We start from the raw sequence: 14,658 nt of genomic DNA on the forward strand, positions 1-14,658 counted from the left end.
ATATATATGAAATAAACTAAAATTCAATCCATAATTAGTATATTAGTAGCACCTAGAGATGACAAAATTTAAATTTCAAAATGAGGAAAAAGGAACTAAATAAATTTTTGACTTTTTTAAGAAAGAAATGAAAATCAAATGAATAATTATTATATTTGTAGCACTAATTAATGTAAAATTTTAAAATTTAAAATGATAAATTAAGGTACTCAATTTTGTTTTGAATATTAAACATTTAAGAAAGAAATCAAAATTGAATTCCTAATTAGTAGTTTAGTTCATTAGTACCAACAATTAATGAAAAATTTAAAGTCTTTACTAGAAATTAAATTACCAAATAAATTTTGAATTTTAACTAGTTCATAAAGAAACTTAAATTCAATTCATAAATAGTATATTAGTGGCACTAATTAATGGCAAAACCCAAATGTAAAAACGAGAAATTAGGTAATACATATATTTTTTAATTACATTTATTATTTTTTGTTACAAAAATAAGTACTTTTTTGTTTATATTGGAAATTGGTACAATTGTAAGTATGTTAATAACTCTAATTTATGATAATTTTAAAATTCAAAATTAATATATTAAATAAATTTTCTTTAATTATTAAATATTAAACTGAAAAAATTGTCTTTGGGATAAATTTAATATTATAAATGCAGTAAGAGGAATAAAATAGTCACTCGTGTCGTGCCTAACAGGAATTGGTTTTATATCGGGAAGTTCATAATTTTAAAATTAATCATTTCTTATGTGGCATTATTCACTATTGTTAATGGTATGGTATCAATAGTTTTGGTTTTTTTGATAAAATCATAGTCAATATATTGAGTTATTTCATGTTTGATCTGCTTTATTGAATTTCAAATTTTGCAATATATACTTTAATGAGGGCGCTGATTTCAAAAAATAATATATATATGAATTTATTATATACTAATAATGGTGTTCTCCGTTTTAATAAAAAAAGAAAAAAACTGGTTTAGAAAGATTTAGATACACTCTATGACTTTGATGATATGATAATAGATAGTAATAATAGATTTAGATTAGAAAAGTTTGAAATTATGGGATTAAGTCATGAATAGGGAGAAAGTTAAAAGAGGTTTAATTTCTTCATTAATGCGATAGTTAGGTGTTTGATGTATAAATGGAGGGAAACAACAGAGATTATAGAAGTTCACTATTGCATTCTCGGGCAAAATTGTTGAAATTCTGGTTTCGCTTTCAATGATTCACTTTGTGAACAAATATTATTATCATGGCACCTAGCACAGACAGGTTTAGTTCATTGCCTCACTCTTTACTCTCCACCATTGTTTCCTTGATCCCGTTCAAGGAAGCGGTAAGAACCTCAATCCTCTCTAAAAGTTGGATAGACATTTGTAAGTCTACATCCAACATAGTATTCGATGAAGTTTATTTCGTGAAAAATGATCAAACTTATCGAATTAGACAAACCCAAAGAAAGTCTTTTTTAGAGTTTATGACACTTTGGATTGATAATCACGCAGAAACTGTCATTGATAAGTTCTCCTTGAGATTATCGATGCCTGGAAAAGCTAAGAGGGTTTTGAGAAAGTGCATTTTATTTGCCACAAAACATGGGGTGAAGGAGTTGGATTTGGACTTTTGTGATCCGATGTTGGATTATTATTTTACTATTGATTATATTAATCAAGTAGCTTTGTTTGAATTGCCAGCACATGTTTATGACCACACTTGTCTCGAATCTTTGAAATTGTTTTCATGTAGCTTTCTTGAGGCAAAGTTGCTTAACTTTAATGCACTCAAGGAAATTTCTTTGGGTTGGATGGAAGTGAAGCTCACTACTATTAAGACCTTGTTGTCTAGTTGCAAGGCACTTGAGAGTTTAAGTCTGAAGAGGTGTTGGAACTCAGATGATTTTGATTTAGGGGAGGAGAACCTGAAGTTGAGAAAGTTGGTTGTGGATAGATGCATGTTCAGATCCAATAGTATATATTTTACCGTCAATGCTTCAAACTTAAGATATTTCTATTATTCTGGGTTAAATAATAACTCTTTGGTCATAGACGTGCGTTCTCTTGTGTTGGAAGAGGAGGTTCTCGAGTTCTGCATTGAGTTCGAAGGACATGCTCTTTTTCTCTACAAACTGGTGGAAGGTATCTCTGGTATTAGTGTTTTGACTGTGGGCAATTACTTCCTTCAGGTATGTTATATTTTTTTTTGTAATATAGATACTTTTATTTTTGGCTCTTCTAAAACATGTAATAAGATAATGATATATATATATATATATATATATATATATATATTGTTTAACAATTTATTTTGGTTTGATATTTAAAGGTTATTCCCACTGGAGGTTGTTTTCTCCGAATGCCACGTCGCTTCAACGTGAAAAGTTTGATAATGATGACCTCTCTAGATCAAAATGAGTTTTTAGGAATCACATTCCTACTTAATAGCTGTCCTGAATTAGAGCATCTCACTATCAATTTAGGTCTCCCAAATAAATTTTTGGTGAGTATTTCATACATAACATTTATTTTCATACGTGTATGCCGAGAAAGAACCAGAAAAAAAGTGTTGATGCAAATATTTAACAAATTGAGTAAAATAAAAAATGCATAATTGGAGAATATGATATAGAAATTTTAAGTTGGACAAATATAATATTTGAATAATATATATTTTTTAAAATATCATGCATAACAATTGCCCCTTTTCGTATGTGTTTATGTGGTTTTTCCTTCTGTACACGCTTTACTTGCTAAGCTTTTGTTATTTGTGTTTGTAGGATTATGAGTTACCTGCCAACTTTAATCTCAAGAAGTTTTGGACTGATTATGCAAGAGCTTATAATTGCATGGTATATACTCTTAGAGAAGTGGAGATTAAAGGCTTTAAAGGATCAATAAATGAGATTCATGTGCTTAACTATTTCATCACCACCGGAAGAGTCTTGAGAAAGATGACTATCAACATATCCAATGATTCTATTGCATATCAAGATGGGGAGTTCGAAACTTACCGCTGTGATATGATAGAAATGTTAATGATTCAAAGGGCCTCAATAAATTTAGAGATTTCAATTTTTTAAAGAAAAAAAGTGTAGAAAGTAGTGAGGGTATATACACCCTATATAAGAAGAAAGAGGTATTGGAAGTTAAGAGAGATGCAGAAATAAAAGTAAGGTAAATCAAAGTTGATTGATGGTACTTTGAGTGTTTAAATTACATTTGCTGATTGATTTGTAAATGAATGTTAAAGAGTAATGTGATTTTTAAATTAAGATTCTTTGATTCTTATTTAATTCTCTAATTTAAAGAGGAGAATTCCATTGCAGATATTAAGGCAAGAAGGGGTGTTCTAGTGATGAGAATTCTCTTTGGATCTTTATAAATAGAACATGGCTTTTTTGTGTATCTAACTCAAGTTTTTTTAGGGTCATTTAGACAACTCCATGATTTAATATTACTTCTTTGCTACATTTAGACAGCTCCATGGTCTGTACCTTGAGGTTTAAATTCAATAATACTTGATCTTAAAAAAAAATTATATTTATTACTAAATATTGTATTTATAATTACAAATATCAAGTTAAGAATATAAAGTAACTTAAAATATCATGAAAGACCTACATATATCATAATAGGCGGCTTCTAGGCTGAAAGAGGAAAATAGGTCTTTCACTCATAAAAGAGCAAAATGACTTGGTATAGCAGGTCACCTTAACCTGTTGAAAAAAAAATTAAAATACCATTTGTTACAATTACTAGAATATCCTTACTTCCTCCTTCCCCACCACGTATGTGTCTGTTTCATGGTTCACCATTCAAATACACGAAGCGATTAATCATGAACCAGAACCATGGAATTTGATTTTTTTTATCTTCCCTATTCACTGCTCCCCGCCCCTTTCATGGTGATTTTATTTTCCTTTCTCTTTGAACCTTGTGGGTGGGTCTATGTTGGGGTTTAGCAGCGGAGTTGGGTGATTGATGGGGCGGAGGGACCTGGGCGTTTTGCATCGAGTTTGTGGAGAGTTACGGCGAGTAAGTCTAAAACGTCATAATTCTATTCTTTTTTTAGTAAATAATAGAGAAAAAGTTTGATGCATCGACGGTGTAAAGTTTTTTTACACCGTCAACCAATCAGATTTCAAGGATATGCCACGTCAATTAATGAAATTAAATGAAAAGAGAGATTTTCTCACATCCTTGAAATCTGATTGGTTGACGGTGTAAAAAAACTTTACACCGTCGGTGCATCAAAATTAAACTCTAAATAATACCATGTAAATGGAAACAAATGAATCCAGGCTCAAAATATCCAAAAAAAAATTAACCTAAAAATAAGTGCAAGCGACAAAATTTCCAACAAAATGAACAAGAAAATTCACGTTAAAACCTCGACATTGCACCTAGCCTGCATTCTCAATTCAAATTCTATTCTAATTTGACATAATATTTCACTTATACAATACATCATATTTAGATTCATTAATAAGCAACATCATCGATTAGAAATTACATCTATACTTAAATATTATCTAATAAGTATTCTAAGAAAATAGAGTTAAGTAACTATATATAATTTAGTATAGGAAGCGGTGATGGAATAGGCTAAAACGAAACCACTGTTAATTATTATTTTTGTAACAATAACATTAATTAAACTTTAATGTGGTATGAAAGGATAAAAGAGAAAAAGATGAACGATTTTTAATTTGCACCAAAGGAAACGACTCAGCCTGGGTTGGATATAGTTTTTTTCCAGATTCCAATTCAAACTCCCTATTTTCCAATCTTTACAAAATTTAATTTATATGCTTTATTTTACGGAAAAATTTTAGGTTACGAATTTTTTACCTATAAAACGTAAGAACTCTAAGTGTCTTCTAACTACCTACCCCATGATTTTTAAGTGGATCTATGATTTTTTTATGAGAGTTTTGATTGGTTAATTTGTGTTTTCGCCATTTTGTTGTGTTATGTGTAAAGTGTTCCAAAACACATGAGGCACACATGTGTTCCATATGTCTAGACTAGCTTATTCGGTTTATAGTAGAGTTTGGACTGAAGAGAGCAATGTTATGTTGGCCTCTGTCCTATTTTGTTTTCTGGCCTATGTTTTTCTAGGTGCCCACTAGGGCGGACACTTTCATTATTCGTCCACCGGTGGACTAAGGTTTATATTAGTAATTTACACTAGATTAAAACATATTTAAAAAAATCCCAAAATGACCTCTCTGATTTTTCTCCCTCTTTCCATCACCAACCAATCTCTTGACCCTCCCCCGCAGATATGAATCTGAAATTCATCCCCTACTAATTCTATAACTTAAAAACCAACAGAAAGAAGAAAGAAATTAAATCTTTTCAAACGCCTTCCGTGCATCAACCACCTTGTTTTTTTTTATAAGGAATGATTCCAGAACCCAATTACAAAAGACTGAAAAGAGTAACAAAGAAATTAAAATTATAGCAAACTTAGACAAAAGATCTATATACTTTAGAAAAGAGGAAGGTTGTGAGTCCCACCTCGATGATTTGGTACTCCAAGAATGACTCTCACCCACCTCCCTCTTTGCCTGACAAGTGTCACCTTCTTATTGCTTTGGACCAAAATAGTAGAAGCTCATTTTGATTTCAGTTTTTTATGGAGACCCATTATGCAAATCCGTTTGAATGATGATTTTGTTTTTATTATTTTTTAACCCTTCATTAATTGTTAACATAAAAGTTGAATACATATACCATTGATTATCATTTTTTAAAATAATTCGAAATACTTACTCATATGCTATAATTAGTCATTTCCTACAATTACTCATTATGCAGGGCCATAGACTCAATCATGATTTTTTTTTGACATACGTAGGGTTTTCAAATTACCTTTTTTTTATTTTTGAAACTCAAATGACCTAATTGCATTGCACTCTTTCATGTTTTTTTAATGGTGCAATGAAATTTTGTGACTAACATTTAATAAAATTATTGATTGAAAAGTTGTCAAAATTTTGAATTTGAATCTTCATTACATACGTGATTAATTTTCCTTTTTAAACATAAATTTAATTGAATTTTATTAAAAGTATTTTATTATACATCAATACTAGGTCAAAAATTCAAATAGTCAAGCAATTAATGTACAACCAAAATTACATAATTAACTTTATTTAGAATTAATGGTTCCAATTTTAATATCAAAAATTAAGGTGATTAATGATTCTAAAATAAGTAATCCAAGTAAGTTTTATTTCCCTAATTACATCCATTAACTTTCTAAAAAGTCAAAATAATTAAACATAATTTGCGTGGGTGGAAAATAAAAAAATAAAACTTAATATTCATTAAAAAGGTTGTAATTCAAATTGCAAAAAAAAGTCAAATATAACAGCTTTACAATTGGAATGATGTTATTTCAAGCATTACAATTGTGTTAATTTGAATTACAAAAGAAGTCAAGAATTAAAATGGTGTTAATTCTGATAAGGAAGGCACAGGTGAATTTCTTTCAAGCATTAACACCAAGTTAATGCTGCTTGCAAAAAAATCAAGCCTTAAAAACTTAATTTTGAGTACCATCAAGGCTGCACGGTGATTTTAACATATTAATTAATTTTCTATTTAACTGTATTAACACCATGTTAACTGTATTTCCTACTTTCCTATATTTACTCAATCTGATGAGTATTTCACATGCAGCCTGCAAATGAGTAACATATTAATTAATTTAAATACAGAAAATTGCACTCAAATACCGTCCAGCCTTTTTTTTTTTTCTTTTTTAACATACATTGATCAGTAACCCTAATTCTCAAATTCCTATATAAATCACCTCATGTTATTCTTCAACTTCATCATTCCTTCCCACCAACTATTAGCTTTGAAATATACTTTGTTATAATGGCAATCGACGATCTCGCCACCATCGATGCCTCAAAGGAGAACTGGTCAATTGTTGCAAAGGTGAACCGTTCATGTCTTAGTCCGAGCTTATATGGCTCCAAGCTTCCATTTTCCATGGACATGATTCTTATGGATGACAAGGTAAATCACTTTTTCACATAATCACCATGTATTACGTTCTCATCACGTGAACATAATGAACATCTAATTCTTAATAAATTGATGCACTTTTATTTTTCTATATGTATTGAAATTTTGATAAACTTTGTTTATGTTCTACAATATGATAAAGCAAATTCCTTTGTTATTTCCATTAGGAGTATCCAATTTTTTTTTTTTGAAAGCATTATCAGTATTTTTTTAGATGAACATTATTAGCTTATGTGATCTGTGTCACACTTTCAAAAAAAAAATCAAGCTGTTTAAGTTATTTTAATTTTTTTTAATCCATGATTGTTGACAGAGGCATCTACTTGAACCTACATTAATAAAAAAAACAGTTAATCCATGATTTTTAATTTATTTTAAATTTTTAGAAATAAGAAAACTGATATGGTTATTCTCTTTATTGTTAACAGCATAAAAAGATATCAAGAAGTTTATTGATTATCTAATTTGAAGGTTTATTGATGTTTCTATAAGGTTAGTTTAACATTTTCAAATTATACACAGTTTATATTTGTATTGGTTACTGATTATTACACTTATTTTGTTTTCCTTTCTAGGTTCTATAGCTCAAATATGCTTGATTGACAAAAAGCTCGGATATGAAGTTTTTATCATTAATCATAGACTACAATTTCGAATAAGGGTTCATGTTGTTGTCATTGTTATGTTTATCATATTTCAATTTCAATGTAATTTCAATGTAATGCATTACTTAAAAACTTGGTTTTAATTACTACAACCTCATCAAATTAATATATTTACTGTGCTCCATTAATCTACATGTTTGTAACATATGTTCGGTTCCATATCTTTTATACTTATTGAAAAGAGTCTAAACTAAGTTAAAACACATTACTACTGATTCATCTTTACAATTAATTTAATCGCCGTGCAACGCACGGGTAAAAAACACTAGTAAGGGAAGAAAATAAAACAAATCAGAGCAGAGGAAAAGCTTCAAGGGAAGAAGCACAATCTGAAACAGAGCCCTTACAAATTAATTTGCACACATCAGCCATTCCAAATCCAGTCCATACCAGACCAGCAAAAAACGCAAGAAAAACCTAGCCTTATATCTGAACTAAGCACAAGCTCAAGGATTTCCATTCGAATATTGAGCTGCAAAAATCCTTCTCTTTTGCAGACAACCAGCTCAAGGATTTCCACTCATCCAATTCCTTATGATGAGTCCAAGCACTTCATTGTGGTCCACCGGTGGACCGAAATAAAAGTTGTCCACCCTAGTGGGCATTTACATCTTATACTTTATCTCTTTTTCCCCTATCTTCCACTCCCATCAGTGAATCCAAAGTAGGTTTGGGCTGGGATAATGCCCCAGACCAAGGAGATGCAACGGAAGTGATAGCATAAGAGGTTGGTAGCACAGACGCACAGTTTATTGTGGGAGAAACACCTACATGAAAAAAAAAACCCTTCTTTAGTGGAGGAGGGATCCCCAAAGAGGAAAAGAACCACAAGCTGGGGCGGCTACTACTCACAAACCTTTTTTTGCCCCTTTCTCTGCCAAGATTCCGTTTTTTTTTTTTTCGAAAAATGAAGATAGAATAAATAGAGAAATAGAGTTAAGTGCTGAGAACAGCCTACTCAGTTAGGAGGAGAACAAAACCTAGTTTTTATATTTTTCTCCTATAACTTACCTCTATATCCTCACAGCCAGTACTCATGAAATAAATTCATCGCTCCATGATTAGCGCACAAAACAGTAGGGGCTGACCAACTTTTTTTTTCTTCCAATTTTGATGCTTCTGATCCGACTTTTACTAAAATGCTAAATAGTGTACAGTTTTTTTTGGGTAAAAAATAGTGTACATTTGACATAACAGGAAAAAAGAATAGGCAATGTTCATTTATCTTTGGTATAAAATTGGAAAAGGAAATTGCCATAGTCCGAACTCCGAAGTCAATTCAATATTACAAAACTTGTTGAGATTTTGACTATCATCTCTGCCATAGTTGATTATAAAATTTAATCACGAGCCCAATTTCTTCAATTTTCAATGATGATAAATAAAATAAAACTAAAGATACAATAGCTCTTACTTATATCATAATCTATGGGTACTCAATACTACAATAGGTAATACACATGTACACCCTATTACTTTTTCTTTCAGCATTAAACAATTCATCACATTCATAAAACTATCATGCTACCTGTACATCTCAACGATCTTTTGAGAACTGAGCTGCTGAAAGCATACAAAAGTTTCATGTCTCAACCGAAACTAAGATAATAAAACATTACGAATGTTGTAATTAATCTCCCCTGTTGTCTGCTTTCATGAGCTTCCATCCTTCTCGCCAACCGAATAACGATTTTGAATATCACTCAAGCCTGACGAGTGAAGTTGCTTTCTCTTCTTTACAAGGCGTAATGCGGTTTGCCTATCATCTCGAGCTTCCTGGTAATCAGGCTGCACAAAGTAGTAACTGTGTCAAGTATCAAACTGAATAAATGGAAAGATGCATCTTTGGTGATTCAGCTTAAGATTCAGAAGAAAGCATACATATACACAGGTAGCAAGAATATAACTTGCCACAACAACCCACAAGCCCAAAATAAAAATGCAGCGATGTTCTGGTTCAATTTTGCTAATTAAAATATACAAGCCCAGATCAACCAGTACAGCCTGCAGAGTTGATTGTTTGCAATTAAAAATCGCTACAAAATAAAGATAAGAACACAAGCAGAAGAGAGAATTCTGTCCCTCACCCAGGTATTTGAGAGACCATGACTCCCCTTCCCAATTTCTACATAAGCAATCACTATAATTTTCTTGCCATTATTCATAGCATGTTTATCCCTCTTTCTCTGGCTAATTATTTCACTAACTATTCCAAGTAACTAAACTCAATGCTGATTAGAAAACTTGAGCAACATCTAACCCAACTACCAAGCATCATGAAGACTGACCTTAAGAGCTAACGCTCTGTCAAAGCTTTCAATTGCATTATCTGGCTCACCGAAATTCAGCTGTGCTCTGCCAAGTGTGACCCATGCCTGGAAGGATTATAACCAATATTGAAATCAATAAACCAATTTGGAGACTTCGAAATGAACTAGCATTTCTCATGTACTAGTAGGCATGATCATTGGTAATCTTAAGCTATGACATATTATGTAGTTTAGAATACTTCAATTTTGCAAATCCTACTAATAAAGTTTGCCAAGAATTTGGTATCAAAACATTGGTAGTGACTATATACCAAATTTAACATGGGCAGCAAATAGAAACCACTCCAGCATCAAAAAGAATGATGGTAACCAAGCATTTGCATGTTCACATTAGATAATTTTATCCTCAACACAGGATGCATATAACATGGTTTTTAATTTGACGCAATGTTAGCCCCTTTCCATCATTAGATCCCTCTTTTCACTTTTAAGCATATTTACTACATGAACAGATGGGAATCAGTCTAAATGAAAAGATGTTGAATCTCAAATATGTATAGTACAAGAAATTTTGGATATACCAAACAAAAAAGGCTAGCAGACAATTACAAAAAAACTTCAAATGAAATTTAGAGGAAAACATGAGGATTGAAATGCAGAAGCCCAATTACATGCATGGAATAGATCACATAGACAGTCCACAGGAGTACAACACTTATCTAAGTTGACAAACTTCTGAAGATAATGTTTCAAATGGCACTCATCTATAAGTAAGCTACAATTATATACTTGCTTAGACATAATGATATATGGAATTATCATTAACAGGAAGGAATCATGCCAAAAATCACAATGGTATATTTTACATGCCATACGCATAATATCATACCTCTGCCCATGATGGCTCCAATTCAGTAGCTCCTGCCAAGCAGAGACAGTTAATTATCCTATTTATAGCATTAAAAAAACTAACATTTGAAATGCTACAACAAACACCAGCAGCAAAACCCCAAACAAATAACTTGAAATTGTCACAAAACAGGACTACTTCATTGCTAGAATTAAATTCATCAAGGAAATATGAACTTCTTAAATTTGTCGATGTAAATTCAAATTAAACCTCTAGAAATAGTTCATTTCCTTATGTTTGTTAAATTTTAACTTACAATACATTAGATAAATAAGATCAAGAAGAATATAGTGGACGCACGAGTTGCAGCTTTTAAAGCATTCCAAGCATCTCCAATTTCTAGTAAAACTTGGGCCTTTTGTTCGTGCAAAACTGGAATATCAGGTGCCAATGTAAGAGCAGCTTCCCATTTTCCTAGGGCTTCCCGATATTTTCCGTCCTGCGAGAAAGAATGTGATCTTAGTTATGAAGCAGAGATACTGACATGGACATAATATGCAACTCTGGGACACACCAAATTCTAAAAATTGCAGGACATAAATATGATATATCCACATACAGAGTCACAGGCACAAGTACAACCATTATACATATAAAATTAAAATTTCAAGGAAAAAGATTCATAATTAATTTATCATATATACAAGCTTCAGGACTTACATTAGCTAGATGTAGGCCATATGTGTCAAATTGAAATGAAATTGGAACGTGACAAAATCACCCATCCTGTTTTTCGATTTTAAGATTAAAAGGTTAAAACAGACTCCATATTGAGTTATTTTCTTTTCATTAAATAAACGGTCCCGTTTGAGCCAAAAAGAAAATTTTAAATTGGATATATACACATGTATATCGGCCATGTTTCGTCAATTTGACAATTAAGAATTACATCACAGAAAGAAAAAATGCAAGTAACAGCAGCTCTAGCAAGCCTTTAATACCAAAATTTCAGCTGTCAAGATGAACCCAGAATCTAAAAATACTTCCAGTCCTTCGCATGACTCCGTTTATGCTATTATTCCTTTTCATTTGAAACTAAATTCCCCAAATCATGGTTTGCCCCATCTGACCATGTCATCCCAAAATACAAAAGCATGCTAGTGCGAATCAGGCTACCACCACTGCCATGTCCATACAGATTAGTAACACATATGAGAGTCACATCACAAGTCAGAAGTAACAACTGAATGAAAAAAGGCTCATAACCTATGATTTGATCATGACATAAATTTCATACTTCAAAACAACTTATAACTCCAAATACTGTAGCTTTGATTGTCATTGGCGTGGAAGAGAATTCACAAAAAAACTTCATAGCTAGTGCTGAACTTAAGTGATTCACATCTCAAAGAGACACACACTAACACAGTTTTCACACTCCAACTCCCTAAAGTCTAAAACTTTTGATTGCTATACAAGCATTTCAAATCAGTAACATATATAAACACACCCCACTCAACTTTCATGTCAAAGATCGTAACTTTTCTGACAATCTTAAAATGGGTCGCTCTTGGCTCATCAAATTGGTTAATATTTACAAAATACACTTCACTTGTGTTTTCCCACCCTAATTTCCTTAAAAAAAAAAACAAAAAAGCAGAACCATGAAGTGATGGTAATATTACATACCACAGCGAGGTTGTCTCCTTGAGCTTGAAACTCCTTAGCCAATTGTCTTGCTTCCTCCAAGGATTGATCAGGATTGGGAGCAGCACGCACTCCATCGCTATGTTCTTCTTGTTCAGGGTGTGAATGGGGTTGGTCCTGTTGATGATGATGCTCAAATGGAGGATCAGTGAAGTGTGACAAGGTGGGTAAACAACGTTGCTTTTGCTTCTTGTTGTTGTTCTTCCATGTTACCTTCATTTTCACCGCCTCTTCTTCAACCCAACTCGTTCACTCACTCTTCTTCCACCCATCATTCTCTTTTCCTCTTTGGACTTTCATGCTTGTTGGTAATCCATCTAAATTGGGCCCAAATATATTTTGATTTTAATTTTTGATAGTGAAAAATTATTTAAATAAAATAGTCTAATTGACCAAAAAAAAATAAATAAATAAAATAGTCTAGGTTTTCTTTTTGTTACACTTTTTTTTTTTCAAAAGCAAAATCTATCTATATCTATCTATCTATCTATCTATCTATCTATCTATACTATATATAAAGGGAGAGTTTTTGCAATCTTGAGGGCAACTTTGTCATTTAATAATTATTACACTATAATCTAATTATTTACATGGGTATTTAAGTAAAAATACACATTATTTTCTAAAAATGCAATCACTGCCGTCCATTCTAGTGCAACCTCTCATCTTCTATCAGTTTCTTCTATGCCTTGAGAACACTTTATGATTTAACAATGTATTTATCTTTCACTATTCTAATTGTTACAACTTTTATAATTTAATGATTTTATGACTTTTCATTTTCCAAAACTCCTCTTCATAATTTCAATTTATTCTAAAATGAAAAATATTCAATAATTGGATTTAGGAAGAATATTGTTGAAACTTTTCACATTCTTCATGGTTTATTTTCCATGTATAAATACTCTTCATATGTTTGATTTGTCTGCATCTTTTCAATCTCATCCACATTTTGAGCTTTAGAGTTGTTTAAAGTATGCATGGCTTCCAGCAATGACTGCATATCAGAACTCAACTAGCTTATGTTTTAGGTTTCAAGTTTTGTAAATCCCTGCACAAAACATCAAAGGGGTTTCCACTTAATGTTCATGTTCTATTTTGTTCTTTATTTTTTTCTTTAGATTTTTTGTAAGGATGTAAGATGTCAGGATTTCATGAACAACGACTTGAATTTGGTTGAAACCTTGATATTTTTAATGTTTCGAGCCTATAAAATAAGGGAAACTCATGTTTATCAATTTCATTTTTATATGATTTACTTTTTTATATCTGTTCTTCTTGGTTCAAAACAATTCAAGAGGTATGTATTGAGTGATCAAATTTTGAGTCTTTCTTTTCTTTAAATTGTATCTTTTTATCTGAGGTCAATTGTTGTTGCAGATCCACTCTATAATGCATTAGTGCGGATATATTCGTTTCCTCTTAATTTTTCTTGAAGAATTCAGTATATGGCTAAGAGAAGCTTTTGTAAACATCCTCAAGGGGCTGGCCACACCAAACAAATTGGTTTCTAGCGGCCCAATTATTCATTCATATCACCATTTAACATCTGAATTGTCACTGGATAATTTCTAACAGGTATTTTTTGTAAGTGATATCCATTTCTTTTTTTTTGCTTTCTTTGTTCAATTGTGAAGTTTTTTTTGTTTCCTTGAGTGTCATTCATATATTTTATGTCAATTTTTGGCATTCTTTGTCCAATTGAGAATGATTGTTTCTCAACTTATTTCTTCTAAATGAATGAACGTATTTGCTTTCGGGGAAAAAAATCCATATAGATTTTAGACCTATATAACACGAAGGCATTTTTGTATAAGAAACGGATGAAAGGACAAAAATTAATAATTCTCTATTTTAGAGGGACTAAAATCAATGAAAAATTAAATGGGGACCAAATTCAATAATTAACTATTTTAGGAGACAAAAACCATTTAACCCAAAAATAAAGAATATATATTTAAAATAAAATAAAAAAAGTTTTAAAACTTCATATCAGTTATATATCTATTAATTGACATATTTAAAAGTAAAAATATAAACATGAAATTATTTTTTATATATTATACATTAAATTTTTTAAGTTATACAAAACTTAGAAAATTAAAAACAATAA

General features: G+C 31.2%; 2 protein-coding genes across 3 annotated transcripts; one reads left to right on the plus strand and one right to left on the minus strand.

Annotated features, from left to right (window-relative positions):
* The first annotated feature begins 1,553 nt into the window (after nucleotides 1-1,553).
* Nucleotides 1,554-3,089, plus strand: LOC130732343 (putative F-box protein At3g29830). The gene is made up of 3 exons (XM_057584411.1): nucleotides 1,554-2,195; nucleotides 2,336-2,509; nucleotides 2,787-3,089. The coding sequence occupies exons 1-3, from the start codon at nucleotides 1,554-1,556 to the stop codon at nucleotides 3,087-3,089; spliced, it is 1,119 nt and encodes a 372-aa protein (XP_057440394.1).
* Nucleotides 3,090-9,074: 5,985 nt separating this feature from the next.
* Nucleotides 9,075-12,845, minus strand: LOC130734373 (uncharacterized). Of its 2 annotated transcripts, XM_057586742.1 has the most exons (6): nucleotides 12,528-12,845; nucleotides 11,199-11,337; nucleotides 10,878-10,909; nucleotides 10,007-10,093; nucleotides 9,600-9,722; nucleotides 9,075-9,506 (listed from the first exon to the last, which is right to left on the minus strand). In XM_057586742.1, the coding sequence occupies exons 1-6, from the start codon at nucleotides 12,762-12,764 to the stop codon at nucleotides 9,372-9,374; spliced, it is 753 nt and encodes a 250-aa protein (XP_057442725.1). In that variant the 5' UTR covers nucleotides 12,765-12,845; the 3' UTR covers nucleotides 9,075-9,371. The 2 variants fall into 2 exon arrangements, with proteins under 2 accessions (XP_057442725.1, XP_057442726.1); XM_057586743.1 differs by lacking the exon at nucleotides 9,600-9,722 and having other exon boundaries at nucleotides 12,528-12,841.
* Nucleotides 12,846-14,658: the final 1,813 nt, after the last annotated feature.

This window comes from Lotus japonicus, chromosome 1, assembly GCF_012489685.1.
Source record: "Lotus japonicus ecotype B-129 chromosome 1, LjGifu_v1.2".
Lineage (NCBI taxonomy): Eukaryota > Viridiplantae > Streptophyta > Magnoliopsida > Fabales > Fabaceae > Lotus > Lotus japonicus.

What these genes read in the sequence shown, in the direction of transcription:
- LOC130732343 (XM_057584411.1), top strand. Translation starts at nt 1,554, where the DNA reads ATGCCTGGAAAAGCTAAGAGGGTTTTGAGAAAGTGCATTTTATTTGCC. An exon ending in TGGGCAATTACTTCCTTCAG is followed by an intron (nt 2,196 to 2,335) that starts GTATGTTATATT and finishes TGATATTTAAAG; the next exon opens with GTTATTCCCACTGGAGGTTG. An exon ending in GTCTCCCAAATAAATTTTTG is followed by an intron (nt 2,510 to 2,786) that starts GTGAGTATTTCA and finishes TTGTGTTTGTAG; the next exon opens with GATTATGAGTTACCTGCCAA.
- LOC130734373 (XM_057586742.1), bottom strand. Translation starts at nt 12,764, where the DNA reads ATGAAGGTAACATGGAAGAACAACAACAAGAAGCAAAAGCAACGTTGT. An exon ending in ACAGAGCGTTAGCTCTTAAG is followed by an intron (nt 9,723 to 10,006) that starts GTCAGTCTTCAT and finishes TCAACTCTGCAG; the next exon opens with GCTGTACTGGTTGATCTGGG. An exon ending in TTCTTGCTACCTGTGTATAT is followed by an intron (nt 9,507 to 9,599) that starts GTATGCTTTCTT and finishes TACTTTGTGCAG; the next exon opens with CCTGATTACCAGGAAGCTCG.